This window comes from Chroicocephalus ridibundus, chromosome 7 (genome assembly GCF_963924245.1).
Source record: "Chroicocephalus ridibundus chromosome 7, bChrRid1.1, whole genome shotgun sequence".
Classification (NCBI taxonomy): Eukaryota; Metazoa; Chordata; class Aves; order Charadriiformes; family Laridae; genus Chroicocephalus; species Chroicocephalus ridibundus.
The window spans coordinates 55,022,528-55,049,506 of NC_086290.1; the positions used below are offsets into that span (position 1 = coordinate 55,022,528).

At 51.6% G+C, this 26,979-nt stretch overlaps 2 protein-coding genes across 5 annotated transcripts in view; both read left to right on the forward strand.

Moving 5' to 3' along the window:
* The first annotated feature begins 6,307 nt into the window (after positions 1 to 6,307).
* On the forward strand, positions 6,308 to 11,278 carry ERAL1 (Era like 12S mitochondrial rRNA chaperone 1). 2 transcript variants are annotated; one of them, XM_063341940.1, is made up of 11 exons: positions 6,308 to 6,467; positions 6,782 to 6,934; positions 7,036 to 7,163; positions 7,248 to 7,325; positions 7,483 to 7,529; positions 7,884 to 7,945; positions 8,416 to 8,528; positions 9,034 to 9,426; positions 10,123 to 10,272; positions 10,552 to 10,632; positions 10,960 to 11,278. In XM_063341940.1, the coding sequence occupies exons 1-11, from the start codon at positions 6,380 to 6,382 to the stop codon at positions 11,080 to 11,082; spliced, it is 1,416 nt and encodes a 471-aa protein (XP_063198010.1). In that variant the 5' UTR covers positions 6,308 to 6,379; the 3' UTR covers positions 11,083 to 11,278. The 2 variants fall into 2 exon arrangements, with proteins under 2 accessions (XP_063198010.1, XP_063198011.1); XM_063341941.1 differs by lacking the exon at positions 6,308 to 6,467 and adding an exon at positions 6,572 to 6,690.
* A 3,488-nt stretch (positions 11,279 to 14,766) lies between these two features.
* FAM222B (family with sequence similarity 222 member B) overlaps positions 14,767 to 26,979 on the forward strand; it is a 36,661-nt gene continuing 24,448 nt past the window's right edge. Inside the window, exon 1 of one of the 3 annotated variants that reach the window (XM_063341462.1) lies at positions 14,767 to 14,913. Coding sequence is in view for 1 of the 3 variants with exons in the window: in XM_063341460.1 (XP_063197530.1) it covers positions 23,751 to 23,982 (232 nt within the window). In the remaining 2 variants the exon portion in view is untranslated. Of the gene's footprint in view, positions 14,914 to 23,627; positions 23,983 to 26,979 lie in introns of those variants that run through there. The other 2 variants (XM_063341461.1, XM_063341460.1) reach the window with 2 other exon arrangements.

Sequence of the window (26,979 nt, forward strand, 5' to 3'; positions counted from 1 at the left end):
TGTCTGTCCCAGCAGCCAGGCTGGTGGCACCAGCTCGTGATGCCACCATCTCCCCCTGCGCCGTGCCCTTGCCCTGCTGACAGAGCCCCCTGTGACCTGTGGGGACCAGGCAGCACCCATGTCCTGTGGCACCCTGTGAGCCCTGTACCGTCCCCGTGCACCCTTCCCTGCGCGGGGGGACAGCAGGGTGGCTCTGGGGGTACCTGTCCTTCTTGGGGTCAGCCTGCGAGCGGGCGCAGAATGTGAATGGGGATAACCTGGGGGGCTTTGCTGCATTGCCCCCCTGCAGGGCAAAGGCAGCTCCCTCGTGCCCTCAAGACCCTCCGTGTCCCCTCCGGGGCTGGGCAGGGGCAGGAGTAGGACAAAGGGCCCTGTCCCGAATGCCCCACGGCAGGGTGGCCCTGCAGATAGGCTGGGTGGGGACAGCTCGGCAGCCCCCGGCGGCTCTTTATCTGCAGCCAGATAATGCTGCCCCACCGCTGTGGCACCCGGGGGTCCCTGCACCAGCTCCGCAGTGCTGGCCTGGGGGACGCTTGGGGTCCCTCTGCCCCCCTGGGGTGCAGGGCCATGGGGCAGGGCTGCCCTCGCGCGCTGTGGGTGCTGAGCAGGCGCGGGGGCCAGCCCGGAAGGGGATAGTCCCATGGGGGTCACCTGGGGCTGGCCAGGCTTGGGGGACTCTTGGGGACACTTTGCCTGTGTCACTGCTCTCAGTGCTGGGGTGCCTTTGCCACAGTTTGGGGAGCACTACAGCCGCCCCCAGGACACCTCTGGGTGACAGCAGAAGCTGAAGACAGGAGGTGACTGTCCCTTGCAGTCACCGAGTCCTGGTGTCCTCTTGCCCAGGGGTGGGCTCATGCCAGGGCTTGTCCTTGTGCCACCTCCTGCCAGGGTCTGGCCAGGCCGGGGGGTGTGTGGGTGATGCTGCCCCTGTTCCTGTCACGCAGAGGGGACAGTGGGTCTGGGGACACCTCGCATGGCAGGGCAGGGTCCCCTGATAGCCGGACGCTGCTGCTTATCGGGGTCCCCACGCAGACGGTCCCGGCGGGGGATTATCACCTCCCTGCAGGCGGCTTCCAGGAACATCCCTGCAAACAACCGGGCGCGATGGCAGGGCTCGCTGCGGGATGTGGCCCTGTGGGGACAGACAGGGCTGGGGACACGCATGGCTGGGGGACGCGTATGACCAGGGTCATGCACAGGCAGGTGACACACGTAGCCAGGGGCTGCAGCCATTTGGGGACGCAGGTGGCCAGTGGACATCTAAGACCAGCGCCAAGCGCTATGAGGTGACACAGCCCTCTTGGGGACACACATGGCCAGGGGGGCATGTCCTTTGGGGACACACAGCTGGGGGATACGTCTCTCCAGAGGACACTTTTCCCTGAGGGGGGGACACATGCAGGCAGGGGACGTGTGATCCCAGGAGACATGTCCCTCCAGGGGGACAAATCCTTTTCGGGGTGGGATGGACACATCGCCAGGGGACACGTCCCTCAGGGGAGCACGTATCTTCGGGGGACACAGCGCTTTGGTGGCCACCCACCCTGGGAGGGGGACACAAGCTCCCTGCACACGTGTGCCTCATCTGGGGGTCCCTGCGCAGGGTGACCCCTGCACGCACATGTCCCCTCCCCCCACCACCACCCCAGCCCCCGTCCCTATGGGGCTGCCACCCTACCACATCCAAACCCCCCCGTCCAGCAACTGGGAGCCGGTTTGCTCCCAGTTTGGGGACCCCCACCTATGGGGAGGCACCATCTTGGTGACCACAGGGGTCAAGGCGGGGGGACGGGGGGGTTGCGGGGGGCCACCCCCCCGTGCGAACGCACGGGGGGGTGGCCCCCCGCAACCCCCCCGTCCCCAAGAGGCTGGGAGGAGCTCTTTGGGGCTGGGCCCCCCCCCCCGTCCAGCTGTGCAGTGCAGATGTGAGATATGCAGATGAGGCAGAGCAGGTTTTATAAGGCGGGTGCGGACCCAGCACCCCGCAAAGTCCCGGTGCCACCCCCGGAGGTAAGTGCCACCTCCTGGGGAGCTCCTGTCCTGCTCTGAGGTGGTGGGACTTAAGGGGGGGACACAAGGAGAGGGTAGGGGGGATGTTGGGGTCAGGGGGCTACTGGGAACCTCAGTTCTGCTCTGGGGTGGTGGGATGGGGGGGATAAGGAGGGGTTAGGGGGGTGCTGGGGTGGGGAGGCTGTTGGGAGCCTTCATGCCACTCTGGGACAACAGGACCGAGGGGACAGGGGGGACAAGGAGGGGGTAGGGGGGATGTTGAGGTCAGGGGGCTATTGGGAGCCTCCATCCTGCTCCGGGGTGGTGGGACGGGGGGGACAAGGAGGGGGTAGGGGGGATGCTGGGATGGAGAAGCCACCGAGAGCCTCTGTCCTGCTCCGGGGTGGTGCGACGCGGGGGGGGGGATAAAGAGAGGGTAGGAGGGTTGCGGGTGTGGGAAAGCCATTGGAAGCCTCCATCCTGCTCTGGGGCAGCGGGATCCGGGGGGGACAGGGATGGGGTAGGGGGGCGCTGGGATGGGGAGTCCGTCAAGAGCCTCTGTCCTGCTCTGGGGCCGTGGGACCAGGGGGATAAGGATGGGGAAGGGGGGATGTTCGGGGAGGGGGGGGGAGGTGGTGGCCCTGGTTCTGTGCTCCCTAACGGTGCTTTCCCCCCGTGCAGGCGCTGCTCTGCGTCCATCCCCCCCGCCCCGGCACGCTGCCGGCTGCCCCGGGCAGGATATCATCGTATACTGTAAGTTGGCTATGAGACACTACAGTATAGATGATGTACTCCTCCGAGCGGCACCCCCCGACGCCACGTGGGACCACGACGACGCGGGACCGGGGGACACGGGGCTGGGACGTGGGAGGCGGGAGCGGAGGGACAGGCTCGGGGGTGTATGGGGTGGGGAGGTTGGGGGGCACGGGGGCACCCCAAGGTGCGGGCGGCTCCGGGCACAGCCAGGGACACGCAGCCGGCGGGGAAACCGTTACCATTACTGAGTTTAGTAATGGTAATGGTTCTGCCGACGGTTGGGCACGCGGCATGGCACGGCACGGCACGGCACGGCACGGACACGGCGATGGATCCCGGGGATCGGGCACAGGACAATAAAGGGGGTTACGGCACAGCGTCTCGGTCTCTCCTTCCTCGCACCCCGTGGGGGCTCCGGGCCCAGGCGGGGCTGGGTCACTGGGTGTACTGGGGGGCTCAGGGGTATACTGGGGGGCTCAGGGGTGCACTGGGCGCAGGAGACAGGGAACCCGGGGGTGCATTTGGGTGCAGGGGGGCACAGAGGTCCCTTGGGGTCCACCCCAGGGGGTGGAGGGGGCATTGGGGTGGATTGCAGGGGGTACTGCGGTGAACTGGGAGGCACTGGGGTGAACTGGGAGGCACTGGGGTGTGTTGTGGGGGGACAGGGGAGACTTGGGGAGCATCGGGGTGCATTGCAGGGGGTACTGGGGAGGACTGGGAGGCACTGGGGTGAACTGGGAGGCACTGGGGTGTGTTGTGGGGGAACAGAGGACATTTGGGGTGTATTGCAGGGGGTACTGGGGTGAACTGGGAGGCACTGGGGTGTGTTGTGGGGGGACAGGGGAGACTTGGGGAGCATCGGGGTGCGTTGCAGGGGGAACACGGGGATGCACAGGGTGGCATCGAAGGAGGGGAACTGGGAGCACTGGGGCTTGCTGGGGAGCACAGAAGAGGAGCCAGATGCATGGGGTGGGTTGTGGGGGCCACTGGGCAGACTGGGGTGCACTGGGCTGGACTGGGGAGTGTTGTAGAGGACACTGGGCACACTGGGGTGTGTGACAGGGGGCACTGGGACACACTGGGCTGTGGGAGCACTGGGCTGTGTGTCAGGCACACTGGGAGCACTGGGAGCATTGGGAGCACTGGGCTGCGTGGTGGGGCACTGGGAGCACTGGGAGCATTGGGAGCATTGGGACAACTGGGAGTGCTGGGGTGCGTGTCAGGGCACTGGGAGCACTGGGAGCATTGGGAGCACCGGGACAACTGGGAGTGCTGGGGTGTGTGGCGGGGCACTGGGAGCACTGGGAGCACTGGGCTGTGTGGTGGAGCATTGGGAGCACCAGGGTGTGTGGCAGGGCACTGGGAGCATTGGGAGCACTGGGAGCACTGGAAGCTCTGGGGTGCATTGTGGGGCACTGGGAGCATTGGGAGCACTGGAAGCTCTGGGGTGCATTGTGGGCCACTGGGAGCATTGGGAGCACTGGGAGCTCTGGGGTGCATTGTGGGGCACTGGGAGCATTGGGAGCACTGGGAGCACTGGAAGCTCTGGGGTGCATTGTGGGGCACTGGGAGCATTGGGAGCACTGGAAGCTCTGGGGTGCATTGTGGGGCACTGGGAGCATTGGGAGCACTGGAAGCTCTGGGGTGCATTGTGGGGCACTGGGAGCACTGGAAGCTCTGGGGTGCATTGTGGGGCACTGGGAGCATTGGGAGCACTGGGAGAACTGGAAGCTCTGGGGTGCATTGTGGGGCACTGGGAGCATTGGGAGCACTGGGAGCTCTGGGGTGCATTGTGGGGCACTGGGAGCATTGGGAGCACTGGGAGAACTGGAAGCTCTGGGGTGCATTGTGGGGCACTGGGAGCATTGGGAACACTGGGAGCTCTGGGGTGCATTGTGGGGCACTGGGAGCATTGGGAGCACTGGAAGCTCTGGGGTGCATTGTGGGGCACTGGGAGCATTGGGAACACTGGGAGCTCTGGGGTGCATTGTGGGGCACTGGGAGCATTGGGAGAACTGGAAGCTCTGGGGTGCATTGTGGGGCACTGGGAGCATTGGGAACACTGGGAGCTCTGGGGTGCATTGTGGGGCACTGGGAGCATTGGGAGCACTGGAAGCTCTGGGGTGCATTGTGGGGCACTGGGAGCATTGGGAGCACTGGGAGCTCTGGGGTGCATTGTGGGGCACTGGGAGCATTGGGAGCACTGGGAGCACTGGAAGCTCTGGGGTGCATTGTGGGGCACTGGGAGCATTGGGAGCACTGGAAGCTCTGGGGTGCATTGTGGGGCACTGGGAGCACTGGAAGCTCTGGGGTGCATTGTGGGGCACTGGGAGCATTGGGAGCACTGGGAGAACTGGAAGCTCTGGGGTGCATTGTGGGGCACTGGGAGCATTGGGAGCACTGGGAGCTCTGGGGTGCATTGTGGGGCACTGGGAGCATTGGGAGCACTGGGAGAACTGGAAGCTCTGGGGTGCATTGTGGGGCACTGGGAGCATTGGGAGCACTGGGAGCTCTGGGGTGCATTGTGGGGCACTGGGAGCATTGGGAGCACTGGGAGCTCTGGGGTGCATTGTGGGGCACTGGGAGCATTGGGAGCACTGGGAGAACTGGAAGCTCTGGGGTGCATTGTGGGGCACTGGGAGCATTGGGAGCACTGGGAGCTCTGGGGTGCATTGTGGGGCACTGGGAGCATTGGGAGCACTGGGAGAACTGGAAGCTCTGGGGTGCATTGTGGGGCACTGGGAGCATTGGGAACACTGGGAGCTGTGGGGTGCATTGTGGGGCACTGGGAGCATTGGGAGCACTGGAAGCTCTGGGGTGCATTGTGGGGCACTGGGAGCATTGGGAGAACTGGAAGCTCTGGGGTGCATTGTGGGGCACTGGGAGCATTGGGAACACTGGGAGCTCTGGGGTGCATTGTGGGGCACTGGGAGCATTGGGAGCACTGGAAGCTCTGGGGTGCATTGTGGGGCACTGGGAGCATTGGGAGCACTGGGAGCTCTGGGGTGCATTGTGGGGCACTGGGAGCATTGGGAGCACTGGGAGCACTGGAAGCTCTGGGGTGCATTGTGGGGCACTGGGAGCATTGGGAGCACTGGAAGCTCTGGGGTGCATTGTGGGGCACTGGGAGCACTGGAAGCTCTGGGGTGCATTGTGGGGCACTGGGAGCATTGGGAGCACTGGGAGAACTGGAAGCTCTGGGGTGCATTGTGGGGCACTGGGAGCATTGGGAGCACTGGGAGCTCTGGGGTGCATTGTGGGGCACTGGGAGCATTGGGAGCACTGGGAGAACTGGAAGCTCTGGGGTGCATTGTGGGGCACTGGGAGCATTGGGAGCACTGGGAGCTCTGGGGTGCATTGTGGGGCACTGGGAGCATTGGGAGCACTGGGAGCTCTGGGGTACGTTGCAGGGCACTGGGATCACTGGGAGCGCTGCTGTGCCTGGCGGAGCCGGCAGGGGGCGCTCCCACTCCCCCGCCCGGCCCCGCCCCAGCCCCGTCCGCTTCCTCCCCACAACCCCCTGCGGCGGGGCGCGGCGCGCTGCTCCCGCCCGCCCCCTCTCTATGCTCCCCCGCTTTGCGCCAATGAGGGCGGGCGCCGCTCGCGCTCCCGGCCTGCCCCGCGGCGGGGCAACATGGCGGCGCCCGGCGGCCTGGCGGCGGCTCGGGCCGTGCGCTGGGCCCTGAGGGCCGCCGCGGCGGGGCCGCTCTTGCCGGGCTCAGGTGAGGCGGGCGCGGCTGGGGCCGCGGCCTTGCTCCGGGGGCGGTCGGGGTTGTTCGGCGGCGGGAGTGAGGTCGGAGCCGCGGCGGGGCGCGTTTCCGAGGCGAGCCTGTGTGCGACGCCGCTGCGGAGCGGGAGCGTGAGGCCGGGGCGGGCCGAGGTCGGTGCTCCGGGGCCGGTCCAGAAACCTTGGGTGAGGGGGGAGCGCTGCCCGGATGCTGCAGGGTAGGGAGAAGAGGGACGAAACGATTTTGGGGCGTTTTCGGTACGTGCGGTTATTCAATATCTGCAGCGTTTGCTGCTGCTGTCCTTCCAGCGCGTCTCCTGGAGAGCTGCATCCCGCGGGCCACCGTGCTCCCTGCCCGCTGGAGCGGGAGCAGCTCGGCACTAGGCAGCATCCTGGGCATCCCCGCCGAGAAGCCGAGTGACGCCCTGGGCCAGCACCCGCCGCCTGTTGCCACCAGCAAAAGTGAGTGGTACCAGCTGCTACCCAGGTCCTGGTGCTGGGACCGGCGCTTCTGACCCCCTGTGGGATTTAGCAACGTTCAAGCTCCTTATTTCCCCCGGCAGAGGAGCAAGACCGCCTGTTACAGAATCAGCCTGACCAGCCCCAGAACCCCAAGGTTTTAAGAATTGCCATCATCGGAGCACCCAATGCTGGGAAGTCCACGCTCTCTAATCAGCTCTTGGGCAGAAAGGTAAAGCTGGGGTGGGACAAGTTCAGGCTGCTAAATAGCTTATTTGACATATTCTGGCCGTGTAACAAGTTTGATTTCTTACAGGTTTTCCCTGTCTCTCGAAAAGTGCACACAACCCGATGCAAAGCCCAAGGTGTTGTCACGTATGAGGACACACAGCTGGTAAGCTTCCAGACCTGCCCCTGCCTGGGACAGTGAGGAGTGTTAGCCAGAAAGTGCAGGACTTTCTCATTTTTGTTTTGTGTGGTCACTTCTAATTGCACAAATGCAAGTTTTAGCTTGGTCGGTATCTTACAAGATCTGTATTTTCTCTTTCTAGATCATTCTGGACACACCTGGCCTCACTAGTCCCCTTAAAGCCAAAAGGTATCACTGCCGTTGTGGGAAGAGCAGGGGGGGATCCTGTCCATCAAAATTTGATAAAACTGGAGGGTGATTTTCACTGTGCAAAGTTTGTAAAACAGGAGTGGACTTTTTTTAGTCTTAAGAAATTAAGTATTTTAGTATATTTTTAGTCTTATTTTGGTCTCTGAACGTTTTTATTGTTGCAATTTCAGTAACACACAGAGCCTGTGGGAATCCCTTGGGGGATGTCACAGCCCATAAAACAGCTTTGTGTCTTTGGAATGATGGAAAACACTGTTTTCTCCCCTTTGGAGGAGAAGGAAGACGATTGTGATTTGAGTGTGTATGGCTTACCCATTTGCATTTGTCTTTCAGACATAAATTAGATGAAGCCATGCTGACAGACCCATGGGACAGCATGAAACATGCGGATTTAGGTGGGTACTCAACTCTTCTTGGATCAAGCCAAACCCTTTATCTGCCACATAAGTTTACAGCCCTATGGCTGTGGTATCTGGATGTTTACTGGGCGGCAAAGGCAGTTCTGGGAGCGTGAACTAGGAGGAAGAAGAGAAAAGCAGTGAAAATATTTGAAATATTGAGCCAAGGAGGGGATAAGAATTGCCTGGTGCCAAGCGGGGAGGCAGCTTGGGTTAATAGTTGGGCTTGGATGTTGAGTTTTACTATGTGTGATGTTATTAGGATGGCAGGTATAAACTGCATTTTATTGTTTTATCAAATAAAACACTCTTTTTTTTTGGTTCCATCTGCACGCTGTGCTGTAGAAGAGAGAGAAGCAGCAGCAGGAGGGAAGCGATTCAACCGTAGGCTGTAGAGAATCTGAAAAAAAACCCCAACTATTTAGAACATGCAGATTCATCATATTTCCCTCCCTCTTTTCTGGCAGTTCTGGTTTTAGTGGATGTGTCAGATCACTGGACACGAAACTGTCTTAGCAAGGAGGTGCTGCAGTGTCTTTCTGAGTTTCCTGAGATCCCCAGTGTCCTGGTTCTGAACAAGGTAAGTGAGGAGCTTGTTCTTTCTGCCTTCTACAGTCCGTTACACCAGTGTTTTCAGATAGTACCTGGCATCAGCAGCAATGTGTTTTCAGGTCACTGAGTCTGAAAAAGTTAAAAAACACCGGTTTCCCTCTCTGCTCCAGGATATTTAAGTGTGTATGTATGTATACATGTTACATGCCCACATATCTCTGAAGCTACGTGCTGCAGTCTGGCGTTTAAATCAGCCTGGGAAGAGGAGCTGACACCGCGGTGGGGTTGGCCGACAAGAATCTCAGCAGAGCTGACAGAGGAGGTGTTGCCGTCAAGTTAACAGTGTTTGGACAAACTGTACTGTAACTGCTGATGCACTCTGGTTTGGTTTCTGGTCAGCAAACTGTCTGGACAAGAAGCCTTATCCTGCAGCAGCTGCCTCCCCTGGGTGGTTTCTTCTGTCTCCTTTGGATCCAGGGTCCAGCTGCCAACCTCATTTCAGACAAATTCCTGACATTTCTCTCTCATATTAGGTGGATCTGCTGAAGAAGAAGTACATCCTGCTGGAACTAGTAACTGAGCTAACAGAGGGAATTGTAAATGGAAGGAAACTGGAAGTGAGATCTGCGTTTGAACATAATTCCAGTTCTTCAGCAAAGCCTCCTCTTCAGATCACTCAGGCTTCTCCACCTGAGAACAGGGCCCGTGAGCCTCACTGTCTGCAGGAAACAGGTCAAGCCCAAGAAGGCTGTAGCTTGGACAACAGTGGTGATACGAGGGCTTCTGAGTCCAGTCTTGTCGCAGAAGCAGCACAAGGGCCAAACCGCTATGGACCCAGAGATCTAAAAAATATGAAAGGCTGGCCGTGCTTCCAGGAGATTTTCATGCTGGCAGCTCTCCGTGGGGAGGAGGTGGATACACTCAAGGTAACTGCAGTCTGAACTTCTTTTACGCTTTGAGGCTATCGTGCTCTTACCCTTGTGGGACCTTGGTGCTTCATACTGAGCTTCAGCTCCTGTGAGGAAGTAGCAGAGCTGCTGATCTTGGCCTGGGGTGTGAGGGGAAGTGTCACCTGTCGACGTGGAGTATGTCTGTAATGTATCTCCAGAATTTTCTGTAGGGGACTCTTATTTGAGGCTCTCCAAATGGCATCCTGTTCATAATGTTGAAGCCACCCAACACATTATCTTTCATAGAATCATAGAATCATAGGGTTGGAAGGGACCTCTGGAGATCATCTAGTCCAACCCCCCTGCCAGAGCAGGGTCACCTAGAGCAGGTTACACAGGAACATGTCCAGGTGGGTTTTGAATGTCTCCAGAGATGGAGACTCCACCACCTCTCTGGGCAGCCTGTTCCAGTGCTCTGCCACCCTCAGGGTAAAGAAGTTGCAAGTGACGCTATGGGCTTTTATAACTCATACAAATGGCTCTAGGGAGTTGTGACCTTTTGGCAGGGTTTGAGTTTCAGAAGCTTCCCTTTCTCCTACCGAACTACTGCCCTGATGCCTGACTAGCAGCAGCATCCACATAGTGACATGCTGTAAGATGAGGGCGGGGGTTGGTGGCACCGCGAGTGGTACGTGACAGCTGATGGGTGTGATGTGTATTTTGTGCCCGCAGCGGTACCTCCTGATGCAAGCCAAGCCAGGCCCTTGGGAGTTTCACAGCGAGGTCTTGACCAGCCAGTCACCTCAAGAGATCTGCAATAATATCATCCGCGAGAAGGTACTGGAGTACCTGCCACTGGAAGTGCCCTATGGCGTGACTCAGGTGGGAAGCACACACAAGCACGCTTACCTTTGAGCTATTTTAATGGAAATATCAGACTACGTGATGAGAATCCCTTTGTTTGAACTTGAAACTCTTTGCAGGCCGCATGGGGTGGCTTGGGACTTGCATGTCAGGTGCTGTGAGACCCTTTGTGTGTCTGAAGGGGGGGCCACCCTTGTGTGCTCGTGTCAGGGAGCTGCGGAGGTGTCTCTGAGGGAGTGGCGTTTGCTGTTCCTGAGGCGCTTTGCAGAACTGCTGAGTGTGTGCTTGCTGTTACAGGTGACTGAGATATGGGAGGAAGGACCGAGCGGGGAGCTCCTTATCGTGCAGAACCTCTTGGTCCCAAGGAAGTCTCATATGGTGAGTAACAGAAGAGAGATGGGGCTCTGGGGAGCGTGAAAGGAGGTTCCCTAGGTCCATGTGCATCCTTGCTGTGATCCCCTCTCCCTCAGTTGTGGGGTCTCTGATGGGGAAGAGCCAGGTGCCCGATGCAGTCACAGGCTGTTCAGTAACAGCTTCTGCCTTTCTAAAGAGACCGCTTGCCCATGGTTTGATCTTGGGATTTCCCTAACTGCTGTATCCCCTTTGATTGCTTCTCTGGCTGCACTGTTTTCTTGCGTGATTCCTCCCCACTGTTAAGCGATGTAAGGATGAGTATGATGATCTTCTCTCTGGGTTTTGATACAGGTGATGTTGATCGGAAGAGGAGGTAAGGTTATCAGTAGGATTGCTCAGGAGGCTGGCCGGGACCTGATGAACGTTTTCCTGTGTGATGTCCGCTTGAAGCTCAAGGTGGATGTGAAGAGTTGAGCTCTTTGTGTATGTTTTAACAGCCCATGAGCTCTTCGGTCATGCAGAGAAACCAGTCCCATTTTTCCCTGTGGATATCTCGGCACCTTTATTCAATTCAGAAACAGAGGATAATGGAATCAATATAGCGGGCTGAAGTAGAATGTATTATTCGTTGGGGGAATGGCCCAAACTGAAATAAAGTCTTCAGACCTTCTATGGCACCTTGTCTTGTGGAAGCTGGGGATGGACATCGGAGAAGGAGCTGCACGTAAGACTCTAGTACTGCGTTTACAGCGCTGTCATCCACTTCTCTGGGGCTCTGTCCTGCGTCCTTGCTGTCAAGTGTTTGTGCCTGGAAGTGCAGGAGCATCTCCTGTCTTTTAGCGGACAAAGGGTTGCAGTGAAGAATTACCAGCACACAGTTTATCATCTCCTCTGAAGGCTGAATGACTCTAGTGGTGGTCGTGCAGGAGGAAGAGGCTACCCCCACCCGCACGGTGGTCTCACGACGGCTTTGCTCCCTGTCCCGGTGAAGTTCATGGTGTGAATGTATGACCGTGTAGGGAGTCCGTGTTGCCCAGGCGGCCTGAGTTGGAGGGGTTTGCTGGCTAACAGAAATGACTGGGTGTGACAGAAGGAGCTCTTAAGCTCTCTGTAGATCGTAAAGGCCAGTGGTTTCCAACTCCTGTGTGGGAGCCCTGCCCACAGGCTCGCATGCACCATCCTCTTAGACGACTGCCAGCTGCTGCTTTCATTTTGACCTCTTCTGTGCATTAATTTGTAAAAACGCTCGTTTCTTCTCTTTCCCCTGTCATCCTTTCCTCCAACTTGCTCAGCGGTTCACTGCTCCTGGCATGTAATACTTGCTCCAGAGGGATGGGTCTGATCATAAACTCTTCTGAGTGGATTTCTGGAGAAGCAGAGAAGTGGAACCGTGATCAGTTCTTGGTGTGTGTATGGGCTGCTTTTCTGACCAACAGTGAGAGGAGCAGGGAGGTCGGAGAATGGGCTTGTGAGCGTTTGCTGGAGCATATTAATCGGAAAGGGAAATAGAGCAGGGAATAGGTGTCTTTCTGCCTTTCCACATCTTGTTTCTGGTGCCCGGTGGGGTTCTGTGCCTGTCCACCCCTCTGGATGTTTGGCTAATGAATGAATGTTGGGTGGTTTGGTCTGAAGATGCCGCTAGCAGCATCTCATAGATGCTTACCTCTTCAAAAGAACTTGTTCGTCATGCAAAGCCAGAGTGGACGCCCTTTCTTAGGAAGTTGAATAGTTTATTGCACCAACGTTATTGTAAAGTCATTGCACCAGCATTGCAGATACAAACGTAGAGGCTGTCGCAGCTGAAGAAAAGCCCAAAGTGGGAAGAGCAGTTGGATGTGGGAGCTTGAGTTCTGTCTCTGTACACTGCTGTGCTCAGGTGTTTGGAGCACTGGGCAGCTTCCTGCCAGAAAGGCAGGTAAATCCCATGTGCTGTTACAAATTAAGATCCCTGAGCGAGGAGAACACAGGCTGCTGGTCCGACAGTTAAATGAGGAGATCTGGTAGGGTCTGCTGGGGACCCTTCTCCTGCCTGGAACCCAAACTTGTTGAGCCCCGTCAAGAAGATGCTTTACCGGCACTGGCAAAAGCCTGTGTCTGGGCTGCTGGAGGATTCTGCCGTCAGGAACGCAGGATCACCTGAAAGCCGGGTTGGGAAGCCTCCAGAGCGTGGCCTTGCTGCCCCTGAGCAGGGGACACTGTGGTCCCTTGAATGTTTCTATGCGACTTTTGTAATTTCCTTGCAATAAAATGAGGTCCCAGCACAAGCAATTGTTCTCCTCTCCTTTCTTCTTCCCTGTCAGCCAGACCTCGCAGCCACCACCTTCCATCTGTTTTATTCCAGCTAAAACCAGGATGCTTTTATGTCTTTCCTCCTTTCTTCCCAGCCAAGCTTAGATCCCGTTTCCCAGCCCGTGGCTTCTGAAGGTTACACCTTGGAAGAAAGCTTGGGTAAGCATGCTTTGAGGGGTCGGAGGTGTTTCATCGGGTGGAGGAGGTACAAGGGGGGGCCTCTATGCAGGCAGAGGTCGGGATCGTAGAATGGTTTGGGTTGGAAGGGACCTTGAAGGCCACCCAGTGCCACCCCCTGCCCTGGGCAGGGACACCTCCCACCAGCCCAGGTTGCTCCAAGCCCCGTCCAACCTGGCCTTGAACCCCTCCAGGGATGGGGCAGCCACAGCTTCTCTGGGCAACCTGGGCCAGGGGCTCACCGCCCTCACAGCAAAGAATCTCTCCCTAATATCTCATCTAAATCTACCCTTTTTCGGTTTAAAACTGTTACCCTTCATCCTATCACTACATGCCCACGTTAAGAAGTCCCTCCCCATCTTTCTTGTAGGCCCCCTTCTGCAGAGCCTCGTACCAGGCTCCTTCCCAAAGGGATGGAGCTGAGTGCCTGGTGCCGTGGCTGGTGTTGGGGGCGATGGAAGCGCTCCAGGTGTGGGAAGGAGTGAAGTCATAGAACTATGGAATGGTTTGTGTTGGAAAGAACCTTAAACATCATCCAGTTCTAATGCCCCTGCCATGGGCAGGGACACCTCCCACGGGGCCAGGTTGCTCAAGAAATCTCTTGCCTTCTCCCATTAATAATGAAGTTTGGAAGTCTCTCCTGTTAATGAGGTTTGATAATTAGGTTAATTAACACATGGCAAGCTGATCGCGTTGCTGGAAACCCACTTTCCTCCGGCTGGGGTGGGTGTGTGTGTGTTTTAATTGACTTGAGGGACAATCGTTTGTCAGGATAATCCTTGTTATCAATACAGGCTGGAGGATGATGTGATAGAGCAGCCCTGCGGAAAAGGACTTGGGGGTCCTGGTGGGTGAGAAGTTGGACATGAGCCAACAATGTGCGCTCGCAGCCCAGAAGGCCAGTCGCATCCTGGGCTGCATCAAAAGAACCGTGGCCAGCAGACCCAGAGAGGGGACTCTGCCCCTCTGCTCTCATGAGACCCCACCTGGAGCACCGTGTCCAGCTCTGGAGCCCTCAGCACAAGCAGGGCCTGGACCTGTCGGAGCGGGGCCAGAGGAGGCCACGAAGATGATCCGAGGGCTGGAGCCCCTCTGCTGTGAGGACAGGCTGAGAGAGCTGGGGGGGTTCAGCCTGGAGAAGAGAAGGCTCCGGAGAGACCTTCCAGCCCCTTCCAGTCCCTGAAGGGGGCCTGCAGGAAAGCTGGGGAGGGGCAACGGTTTTAAACGAGAGCAGGGTGGGTTTAGATGAGCCATTAGGAAGAAGTTCTGTCCACTGAGGGTGGTGAGACACTGGCCCAGGTTGCCCAGAGAGGTGGCGGAGGCCCCGTCCCTGGAGACATGCAAGGCCAGCCTGGATGAGGCTCTGAGCAACCTGATCTAGTTGAAGATGTCCCTGCTCACTGCGGGGGGGTTGGACTAGCTGGCCTTTAGAGGTCCCTGTGATTCGGGAAGGCGGGGGGAGGGTGGTCGTCGAAGCTTTCTTGGTCTGGGTATCACGGGGGCTGGGGCTGAACCCCCCCCGCCCTCCATCGCCCGGTGCTCGGCGCTGTACGTTCCTAGGGGGCGCCACCAGGGGGCGCCGCGGCGCGGCGCTCCCCGCGTTGGGGCCCGGGGGGGGGGGGGGACGACGAAGCCGCGCACGCGCAGCGGGCGGTGGGGCGGCGGGGCGGTTGGCGCGCGTGCGCGGGAGCGGCTGGCGCAGCCACCACGGCGAGAGCGGGCGGGCGGCGGCGGCGGCGGCGGAGGTGGTGGCGGCGGCGGCTGAGGAGAAGAAGAACGGCGGGGCCGGTACGGGCACAGCGGCGGCGGCGCCATGAGGCCCGGGCAGGGGCACCGAGAGTAAGTACTGAGTGGGCCGGACAGCCGCCTACGCGGGGTGGCCCGGCCGGTGCGGCCCACCCCCCCCCACCCCCCCCCGCCTCATTGTCCTTCCCGGGTGTCCCCTCCCCCCATCCTCTGAGGCGGCGTGAGGTAACCCCGCTGTCGCGACCCTCCGTCAGTCACGACAGCGCTGCGTGGCCGCTCCCGGGAGGCGACTGAGGGACGGGACGCGGCGACGGCAGAGCCGTCGCCGCGTCCCGTCCCTCAGTCGCCTCCCGGGAGCGGCCCCGGCCCACCCGCCTCGTCCTTGTGAGGAGATGAGGGGGGGAGCCGCCAGCCCCCCATAGCCCCTCTGCCACTCGGAGCCTTCAGTCCCCTTCCCTCACCTATCAAAGAGGCAGCGGGAATCGCGATAGTACGCCAGGCGTCGCGACAGAGAAATGCCTTCAGGGGGGAAAAGGCGTGTTTGGAGGGGAGGTGGGGTTGGGGGGTGGGGTGGGGGGATTGCCATCGCGATGTGTGCAAAATCCTTTGTGTAATTCCCAAGAAAAGTGTCCTTTTTTTTTTTTTCCCAAGAGGTGTCGTTAATAAATTTCTGGTATTTCTGATTTCCCAACCATTTTTTTTCCGAGCATCTTAACACAGGCGTGAAGAGAACGGCAGAGCTTGACTTATCTCTTTTTCGGTCCACTCGTGCAAGCCAAAGTACTTAAATGCTTTTGGTTATGCAGCATATGATCTTCCCAGAGCAGCACCTGCGAGGGCTTACGGATGCATTTTATCCTTCTCTTGGTATCTCCTCTAATCACTTGGGTACAACTTTTAGGATAAATTGCAGATGCAGGTTAGTTAGCTCAGTAATAATTCATCGCACTCAGTCCTTGCCACAGTCCTTAATTTTTCTTTCTTTAATCACGTCTAACACCTCGAAAGAAAACATAAAGTTTATTTGGAAAACTTTTTGCAACAATACTTTTACCTCTTTACTGCCCAAACCCAGCTCTTTGTTGCGCTGGTCGCTGCAGGAGAGCACGCTCTCGGTGGATGAGGTTGGGTTCCCGAGTGATGTCATTTGTGCTGGAGCAACGGTGATGACTTTGTGATTGAATAAATCCTACTGGACGTGTTGGGCTTCGTGATTTTGTGTGCGCGCGCTGTAGAAACTTCGTCTGATTCAGCAGCCGGCTGAGAAAATTCTGTGATCGGTGCTACGTAGGCAGTAAGGGAATATAGTGATGATAGCTGCTTTTTCCTTTTCAGCGCGTGTATTTCTGTATTTTTTCCACCTAAAGAATTTGAACTTGTTAGAGTAAATACATAAAGCAGTGGGGAAAACTGCCGTTGAAGCATATTACAGATACTAGAGGTGGATAGAGCAGGGTCTCACAGGCAGCAGCCTGGGGAGTGGAGGATGCACGGAGAGAGAGTAGAGGTGGGTCTGGTGTCCTATAAAGCCAGTCCAGAGGGTCTGAAAACTCGGGGGGGGGAAAGCAGCAACAACAGAAATCAAGCAGCGGCAAATGAAGTGATTGGTGCTTTTTAGTAGGGGAAGGTCTGGATCAAAAGCAAGGAAGAGTCGGAGCAAACAGTGGGTAAGATTTGCAATAAATACAGGATCTACAGCTTTGCTTCAAATATTTTTCAATATTTCTTAACTATTTTAAGAAGCCATATTGAGTTCAAGCCCAACCAGCCTGATAGTGGAGAGAGAGAAAGGATGTGTATTGCTGGAACAAGAATTAAGTAAAAATAGATAAATCTGACATAATGGATGACAAGGGAAAGATGACTGCTGAAAGATGCTGGCATGCTCTCTGTTCCTTCATGCCTGGCGTATATTTTGTTGTGTTACATGGCTTTTGAAGTGTAAAAAAAAATAAATAAATAAAATCTTGTTTTGTGCTGAGATAAAAGAAAAGGCAGGTGCTTAAATTCTGTTGAGGGTCAGCTTTGATACTGACGTTAAGTAGTGACCTTACTTGCAGTTACCCCTCTGTCATTTTGTGAATTTCTCAAGAGAATAAATAATGCGCTTAGCATCAAATAAATACCATTTAATAAGATGGTATTTTTGATCACCCTTTCACTTCACATTGCAAACAAATTCACACTTTTTCTGCTTGAGCACAGCCTGGGGTGCTATTTCTGTTAATAACATTAAAAAATATGTTGGAGAATATCCACATCGTATTGTTTCTTCTCCAAATGTAGAATTAAGGAACCCTTATGTTCTCTGTGACTTGGATCTTTGCCTTCATTTAAGTCTTATTTGTATTTGTTTCAAGTTGTCCTCTGATAGATAAGCTTTTATATCTACGTTTGCTTCTGGGAACTGTTAGCAGATGAAGAGGCGAAGTAAGGATTTTGTTGAGGACTGAAGTATCTGTATTTCCCAGAAGCGCTGCCTGCTGTACCATGTACAGGAGCTTTATCTTGTATCTCCACCTGCACTCACTGAAATGCCTGGACGAGGGATGGAATCTTCTACAGGTGTTTCCTCCCTAGAGCAGTCCTTTTCTTTTTCACCTTGGTTTGTCCGTTCATCAATATTCTTCTTGTGTTTTGCCCTGTTTGCCCCCATCCCAAAGCCTCCATGGCTGAAACATTTTGCATCCTGAATACTGCTGGCACGCTCATTTTCAGCGAGGTAGTAGTGAGGGGAGTCAGTGATTTATGAAGATGGGAGATGAAGTAATGTCCATTCTGTAATTCTCTAAAGCTCAGTAATTTCCATGATTCTGGGATTTATGGAATTACTAAATACACCAGCGAGAACATAGCCATAGCCTGACTGACTTGATTTATTTAACAGATGATCACAATTTTGAAATAATGGCTTTAAGAACATGTAGTTCACTGAAATACTACACCCAACAGTTGAGTAACAGGTCACTCCGTCGCATTGTAGGCTGTAACCGGGGCCTGCTGACTCCTCTAAGGCTGTTTATGGGGTAAAATGCTCCTGAAGATGAGTAAAGGTTTCACGGTTTTCTGCGTCTGTAATAAAGTGTCTCACCCCACCACTTTCAATTTTCAGCATTTAAATGTTTTCAAACCGGGAAGTTAAGTGAATAATTTAAATTTTGATTCCTTGTGTGGTATGCCGTATTCCCGTTTTCTCATTGTATTTTGTGACTCGTATTAAAATCTTAACCGTAATGGCCTTTGAGCAATTTTTCTTTTAATTGCGGATCGTTAGTTTGAATATGAATGCTAAAATGAGTTTGTCACACTGTTCATCTTTTTTCTTTCTAAAAAAAAAAATTGCTTTCCAAGTACTGATTCAGCTGCCGAGGAGCAGAGCTCCTGAAAAGGCATTTTGCTGACTGGCATCCAGAAAAGTTGTTTTTAACTTTGCCCAAAGATATTTTTCCAGTGGGTTGTATTCCTCAAAAGCTAAGTTTACTATCCCAAATAGGCATAGTTTGGCCTTGGTCCTGCCTATACCTGGAGCTGACAGAGGCCAGCATGTTCATCAGCTGCTGGTTTCAGTGTTTTTAGTAATCTGATTTAAATGGGCACTAATAAAACCAACGACGACTATATTCCGTGGCTGAATCTCGCTTTATGTAGACTCTAGACCCCTTTTCCTTAATTCGGTATGTTCTGTCTGGATGTTTCTTCATGCCTCCCTGCTCATTCTGTATTTGGTATGTTGTTGCTATAATTATTCTCCCGTTGTGCTCAGGAATTAAGCATAGTTTACGTATTCCCATTGCTTAACTTGTTTATACTGCGTTTGAAGATTAGTCCAAGTTTCCAGGGTCTGCGAAGAAAATGGTGATATTTCGTTATTGGAATAATTTCACAAGAACGTAGTTTGGCTGCAGTCTGGCTGTGGTACAGAATAGTGGGGGTGTAGTACTTGGGGTGTGCTGGGATGAAAACTGGGAGAGGTTTTTAATGTAAATTTTCAAGTCCCGTGCAGCGTTGCTGAGTCTGCGGATGGTGGTGTGCTTGGAATGCGTGGAGCAATCGAGTTGAACGTCTGGATTATTGATGTATTTAGAGATAACTGAACTGCTCCAGGCTTTTAAATAGCATTGATGGGTATGCTATAGGGAAATGTGTTAGAAAACAGGTTTTCTGTAAACGCAACGCATCCGAGGCAAACCTTTAAGTAAAATTCTGTTGAATCAGGTGACAGATCCTGCCTCCAGCAGGAGCGAGCTCTGTAGCATCTTTGGTGTGCAATGGGTGAGACGATTCTTAATTTCTTACGATGTCTGTAGTAATGTGATGCAGAAAAGGTGAACCATGAAAGTGAAGCTATTCTTAGTATTTAAAAAAAAAAAAAAAAATCAGTAAAAAAATGATCTACCAAGTGATACGTTGCTGACGTCTGTAGTGCAGCCAACCCAATTAAGGTGCCGTATATTGTTTCCAGCAGGATTCTGATTGTTTCTAATTTGGGAACCACGTGAGAGCAAGTGGAAATAGGTGAAACGACAGGCTTTGCTATTCAGAGTGGATCTAGCATCCAATTGTTTTCTGTAATTCCACGTCTCCTACTTGGGGGTAATCTCCCCGTCCTGTGCTTCGCAGCTAAGATGGTAGCTACACGCAGCCTCCTCCAGGTGATTTCTTCCTCTATGGTGAGTCTGGGGTTTCTGGCAGAGAAAAAATTATTTCCTGATACAGGGAGAGCGCAGGGCAGTGGAAGAGGGGGGAAAGGAAAGGAAAGGAAAAAAAAAAAAAAAAAGGTATGTTTTTTTTTACTTGGTAAAATATCGCATAAGTCAGTGTTCAGTGCTGTGGATTTTTTTTTTCTGTTTCCTGACTCCAGCGTGTCCTTTGCTGTATCCTGCTCTCCCTCGTCTTGCCTTCATGTTGTTAAACTTCGAGTGTGCATTTTAGAGGACTTGCATATCGCAGTCCTGCCCTTTCCTGTGGCTGTTGCCTTGCCACTCATTTTCTTCCTCTCCGTAGGCAGTTTCTGCACGCAGAACTCTTTGAAAAATGTCGTACGATTACTGTCTTGAGCCAATACCATGTATATATATAGTTTAAATTCTGTTGGATGGAAATAGCATTGTATGAGCCTTTTAAAAAAAAAATGACACAGATGCTCCCACTCTCCGAAGTAAACTTCCTCCTCTGCTAATCTTTTTTTAAATCTGGAATGGAAAATGCATACATTTTTAACATCTGGAAAGGGGAGCCCTTCATGCCTACTTTATTATTCTTCTATCCAGCACTGTTCTTCATTCATCCTTCTGTTCTGTCACTGTTTTTCTTAGTTTTTGGTCTTCTGAGCTAGAGGAACATCGGGTGCTTTGGCTTCATTGTGGACAGGCAAAGTTGGGTATTTGCTCGCCCTTCTCTTCCAGCTCATCAGTCTTCTGATTCTGCCTTGGGTTTGTTTTTTTTTTCATCAGCTACAGAAAAGCCCTCAGCTTTTGCTTAGAATGGGTAATGTGTTCCTAGAACTGGTAATGCATGCATCCTTTGACTTTAAATTGTTCACAACTATGCTAAGCATTTGTGAATGAGCGTGGAGGAAAATCAATATGTGAAAAGGCCAGAGCAGGCAAGGGAAAACAACTCTTCCAGCGCCTTTTTCTTGGTCACACCATTGCCCGATTTTCAGTTTTCCTGTCTGTGGGCTCTTTAGTGTTTAAATTTAGAAATGGCTTGTTTTGGAACAAGTCACTTTTAAGATCGTTTCCAGAAGATTTGTGTGTAATTTAATCCCATTCAGGTTTGCTGCTCTGATCCGTGTTTAGCTTGTTCTGCGAGACTTCAGGTTGCTCTTTCTCCCTATGCCTCTCCCAGTATTTTCTAGAAATTCGCCCTTTTTTTCCAGTCAAAACTGCAACAGGATTTATGCAGCCTTTTCTATTATGAATACCTTTTCTATTCCCTGTTTCTATTCATAGACAAGGTGGTGTTTTTAGAATTGTTACTATGTTAAAATAGCCTGAATGTTTAGGAAATGTAACTTCAATTTCTCTGAAGGATCTCATTAGTGATTATTATTTAAATACTCTAGAAATGGAATGCATGGACTATAGAAATTAGTATGAATAATATATGTACTATTTCTGAGGTATATTCTCTCATATTTACTATTCTTTTCCAACACACCTTCCTTTAATATTTCAGGGCATCTTCTTACTTACAGATGATCAGTGAGTGAAGCTGCAGATGAAGAACCAAAAAAAGGCTTCTCAAAATGTGACAGTACGATATAACATTTCAACCACTTAAATTTAAGTCAAGGCAGGGAAGAATTAAGATTTTACATACTTCCATCTAGCGTGCGTGAGGGAAATTGCATCTGTGGTTAAAATCCCAGCCATTCTCCTAGCAGTTCCAGTTGGGCAAGGATCATCTCATCTGTTGGTCTTTGTTAAGCAGTCCCTGCTGATAAACTGTGCAGCATCCCAGGGCTGACGCATTTCAGCTCTAAGTATTTATGTGGCAGTAGCTTTGCAATGTCCATAAAATGGCGACGCGCGAAGTTTAAGAAAAATCACCTTTCACCGTGTGGTGTTCATACTCTCGTTCAGTGTGTTCTGCTCTATTTACTTGTCATTCTGTGCTAGAATTTCAGCTGCTTGATTTATGAATTATTGCCATTGAAATAAAATTAAAGTGGCTGTTCAGTTATTTAAGAGCCAATTAAATCTGATTTGATTCTGATGTAACATTTCCAATGAAACTGCATAAAATGCAGTCTGTGGAGGAAAGTTAGATCTAAAAATGTTTAGTGTTTATTTTTTATAATCTGTGCTTTAGACAGCTTGACTTGCCAAATAAAATCCATTGCAATCTCACAACCAGTGAGTTCAGATATTAAAAGTTACTCTATATAAGAAAATAAAACAAGTTTTGGTGTTTTCAGTCATCCTGTATGAACCTTTAGCCACAGCTGCTGGTTGGAGAATGTATTCATCCAGGAGAAATGAATTTCTCTTGTTTGCAGTGCTTCTGGAGAATACAACGTGCTAGCCTTTGGTGACTTTCCAAGGTAGAAACAATGGGTCTTCTGGGACTAATGTTTCTCAAATCATGGGCTATACTGTCTTGAGGGATCAGCGTTTATATTAGTTGAGTTTCCAGTATCAGAATGCGCTAATTACTGTGGGGTCCCCCGTTCACGAGGGATGCGCAGGAGGAGATGCTTTGGGAAGTGCAGCCCAAGAACCTCAAGCAGTTCATGCAGGATGGACAGAGATGCGTCGTTTGTTGCGTGATGCTGGGGAGCCGAGTTCACTCTTAATGGTCTGGTGGGGTGCAGACATGCTGAAAAGCTAATGGTACCGGAAAATACCGTGCTCAGCCTTATAGTCCTGAATTTTGTTAGCAATAAATACAGCAAGTGGAGAAGGAGCGGGTAGTTTTCATTATGTGTGGCAATTAAAATCTATCCCTTGATTGTAGCATTTCTTATTAGGGGAAATGACAACGCCAATCCCAGCTTTATTTGACAATTTAACACCGTATATTATGTCTTCTGTGGGCTATGAGGGTGTAGGCTGAGACTATTTCAATATTAAGGGTCTGGTTTGCCTTATTTTTTAATGAAAAATAAATCATATTGATGCAGATATAATTTTATTTCTAACTAGACAAGTCTGCACTAGTCAGCTCTCAGGTTTGTGGTGTCTGTCTCCGACAAGATCACAGATATGGAGAAAATGATTTATTTTAGTTTCCAACGCTTAGATAAAACTCTGGTTTTGCGCAGATGGCACTGAAAGGATAACAGATAGCTCAGACAAATTTGTATAAAGCACCGTATATTTGTACCAGAATCCAAATCTTCGGTGCATCAGTAATATTGAGATTTATACTACTATCGTACGAGCCTGTTTTTTTTTTTTCAGTAGACAGGAATTAATTGCCACGTGTAGAGGTCGGCGGGGTGGGTGTATTCCAGTCTGGCTGTTCCACGCATCTTGGTGGTGTGCTTCCAGCTGCCCAGCCTGGCACCCCAAGGAGCTGTTGGGATTGTCTGGTTGGTATTGGAGAATGCTCTGGGGGTTTTGAGTGGAAAACGTTCAGAGCGGTGCAGAGCAGGAGCGTGAGGGTGCTTGGCTTTTTGGAGAGGGTTCGAGACCATACAGGCGTTTGGGGGGGTACCTGCTCCTCCATCAAAACCTTTCATAAAACGCTTTAGTAGAGCGTGATAAAGAACATTCTGATAGTTGCACTAATTCTAGATAAATGTTTACTAAACAACATTAATGGATTTAAGATGTTTTTAGGAATAGTTATTAGGCCTTCAGTCTCGTATGGTGAAGGGAGTCTTGTCTCGATGGGGGGCTGCCATTTTAATGCTTCCTGGCAGGAGGCCTATTTTGATCATGCAAATTAGGTTGGAAAAAGTAGGCTAAGCCATTAAAAAGTAGGAGAGAGTGTGAAAATTTAGATTTTTAAGGTGACTGTTTTATTAACTATTAACGTTTTTGTTATCATCAATAACGTACATCACTTTATTTTCCTTAATTCTCACATCCTCATCCCTTTACACTGACAGCCTCAGTGCTGGTTGCTCTTGGATCCACTGCTCAAAATGGGAGCCGTAGTCCGTTGGCTATTTTATCCCCAGCAAGGTGCTTGGAAATATTGCCACGTGGTGTGTTTTGTAGTATAATTAGAAATGCAGATGCAGACTTTTTTGTTCCACCGTGGTTAATTTTTTCTATTCTGTTAACATTAATAGGGACTGAAGGTTAAACTTGGCTTATGTAAACTCTGGGTATTTGCAGGATGCTTATTGGCGAGGGGGATTAATTCCGGCAGTGAGAAAGGGGCACGCGTGCAAACGGGCGAGGATCAGAGCCAGTGCCCAGAAGACCAGATCTCCAGTGAGAAGGTGCTGGTGTTTTCGCTGGGATGATCTCTTCATGGGCTCCACCTTCCCCATCAGTTCCTGGCCAGGGGGACGAGCTGCTGGCCAGCAGAGTGGCATGGCACTGATGGAACACGGGGTCCCTCTGGGGAGGTGGGGAAGAGCCCCCCGCATCCCTCCTGGCCGGCACGTGGATCCCGCAGCCACCATCCTGCACAAACACTGCAGCCCATCCTTCCCATCCCGCTCCTCCGGACAACGAGAGCGTCAGCAAAATAACTGTCTTGGTGCCTGCCAGCTCGCAAGCTTCATTTAATCCTATTAATTTTTAATAGAAAATTAATATTAAGCTAGCATACGTCTAACATGACTTTGCCTGTGCGCAGAAAGACCCCCGGTTTGTGTTTGCTTTGGAGGAGTAGAGTGTTGGATCCAGCAGGAGCCTGACCCTCCCGGTGGAGCCAGCAGCCAGAGCAGCGCGGGGCTTTGAGCTGGGGGATGCGTCTTTGTAGGGCTGTCGCCTTCAGCAAATACAGTACTAGTGCCCTGTTCTGCCTCACTGATCACAAATGGTGGTTGGATTTCAAATATGTATCTCTAAAAGTAGCGCTCTGCGGTGGGGTGTTGTTTGTATGTCGCGCTGCTTGGATAAACTGAGGGGAACAGGAGATTTCCAGCTAAATGTGTGCAACAAGTGTATCGTGTGTCAGTTAGCATGGAACTGGCTGGCGTCTAGTGAAAAATGCCAAGAGTTGAATACCAATTTTATGAGGACTTCAGTAAATATTAATTTAGGAGATTTAAGGTTTCTATTGATGAAAGTAAAGCATATTTTTAATTGCTGTTTTCACTAGGAGCTAGTAAAGGAGAGTTGTGCTGGAGATGGAGAGTTTGTACCCAGCCACCCAACTGTGGCTTTGCTACAGTAGATGTTCTGTAGCCTCCAAAACAGTATATTGGAAACAGGAAGGTCTGCTCTGTGAGTTGATGGTATCTTTCTTGTAAAGATAGATTCTTAAGTAAGCTGCATTCCTTAGCTCTTGCAAACCTTTTTAATTGTTTTTTCTCACAACCTTAGCCTGATCTTATCATGTAAGTAATTGTTGCATCATATTTGCTTTATTCTCTCTACTGGGAAGTCAGATAATTGCTTTATACCTTTTAATGGGAAGTGTTTGGGAAGCCTGTTACCTCCGAGATGGAGATGAGCAGTGCGGCAGCTATTGCAACATTTGCGTTTCTCCCAGCTTTTCTGGAGCTCGAAGGACAGCGAGCAGGAGAAGAGAGGCACGGATGGCTGGCACCTTCTCTTGGATTGAGTAGCAGCCATAAAGTTACTCGGTGTTTTAGACTCCATCATAAAAGTAAAGCTACCAGCTCTGATGTGCCTTGTATTTAGGTATATCTCATCTGCGGGAATATTCAGCCAGACTTTCCTTACAAAGTAGTATTATAGGGCATTAATTATTCATAGTCAGTTTAATTCTTCTTTCTTGCATATTTAATTGTAATAGCATGCTGTATGTCACAGTAATTTCCCAGAAGAACTGAACACCAAAGGAAAACCATTCAGGTATATAGTCTTAAATATGTCCATGCTAATCTTTGTTGTTTAATTTTGGAGCAGAATGGGATATTATCAGGTGTTTCTTGCGGGGAAAAAATTATGCAAAATCATGATTTCGCTTAATCTTTTCAGCTAAATTCTTCAAGCTGGAATAGCTGGTTTGATTTTCACTGGTGGCGTTTACGTTGTCTTGCTTATTTTATGAGGAAAAAATGCTTAATGGGAGGGAGGACGTGACTTTTGTTTTCTTCTCTGAAGGGTGGAACCTTTATCAAAGACTTTGGAAGTGCTAATCGATTCCTTCCAGAAGATGAAGGAAGGGAATAAGATTTTTATTGAGTTTTTTTCAGTGATCGGAATAGCAATGCCAAATGCTTGCATGATTAAGGTTGGGGTTTTTTTAACGACCAGGACGGGCTCTTAGTGCTTGACGTGAGAAAATATTGGAGGCACGGGAGCTGCAAATGCGTTCACAATTTGATTTGCATTACCCTCCTTCTAGAGCTGTTCCATGCTTGTAAGGCGCTTGGTGAAACTGAATCCCTCGTGTTTGGAGAGCAGGATTGTTCTCTGAGATTTACCGTAGGAGTTTAAACTTCTGAAAAATCTGTTTACAATGTGTCTGAACTGGAGGACAGAGGACACAGTAGAGACTGTTATCTGTTTACTGCTCAGATAAGGAGGTGGAATAGATTGCTGGCCTGTTTCTGAACTCTGCTTAATGAATGGTTGCTAGGCAAATTGCATCTCAATCAGCTTAATCCTCAAGATGTCATTTACAGGTCTGCTCTTTGTGAGGGCCAGAACCGTGTGCTTTCAAACTGTACAGGCCAGAAATTGCTAGCAAAGCAGCTTAGACTAGCTTGTTCAAAAATTCAGCATACATGTGTTGCTGAGCTGCCCAATTTAAAGTGCCTGTTGTCGCAGGGCCATCATGGCATGGCTAGGTTAGGTGGTTGGTGATAGACAGGAGGCAGCAGCAGCATTAGCACCGTTTCTGGATCAGCACAGCATACCTCATACATAACGTTTTGCCACTGGATTAACGTGAAAGATAACGTTTCTAAATGGGAACTGCACTGCTGGTGTGATCAAAGGTGTTTCTGTTTTGACTGAGTTAGCTCAGAGCCCGGTGTGATTTTTGGGGTGTATAGGTGGGACATGATTAATTTTGACAAAGAGTTGGAAGTGGGGGGTGGTGCTCGCTGGCCCAGGGCAGGGAGCTGGGGCTGGCCTTAGTGGGAGATCTATAATCAGGAGAGGACATGGGCTGGTCGTACGAAGGCTTCAACCTCCCTCTGAAAGGGTGGACTTTCTCCCGCAGCATCAGGAGAGAGCCAATTAATTGCATACGCTGGTGTGTGTTACCCACATACATTAGGCTCATGATTTAGTCCAAAGGAAAAAGTTTCCTAACGTAGTTAAGCTTTAACAGTCTCTTTGTAAAGAAAGATAACAAGGTACCTGTTTTTATTGGTTTCCCGTGACAGCAATGAATCTTGTTGCAGGCAAAGCATTGTTCTTTGCATGGCTACACCTTCCTTTCCTTTGAAATATAGCCTTTGTGAGCGCTATGTGTCATGACACCAAACACTGTAAATGCAAACTGGAAAAGACTGGACTTGTTGAATGCCAAAGACATTTTAGGACTGTTTATGGTCACCGTGTGCTGATGTGAAACGTCCTTCACGTGCCACGGTTATTAAAATTGCAGGTG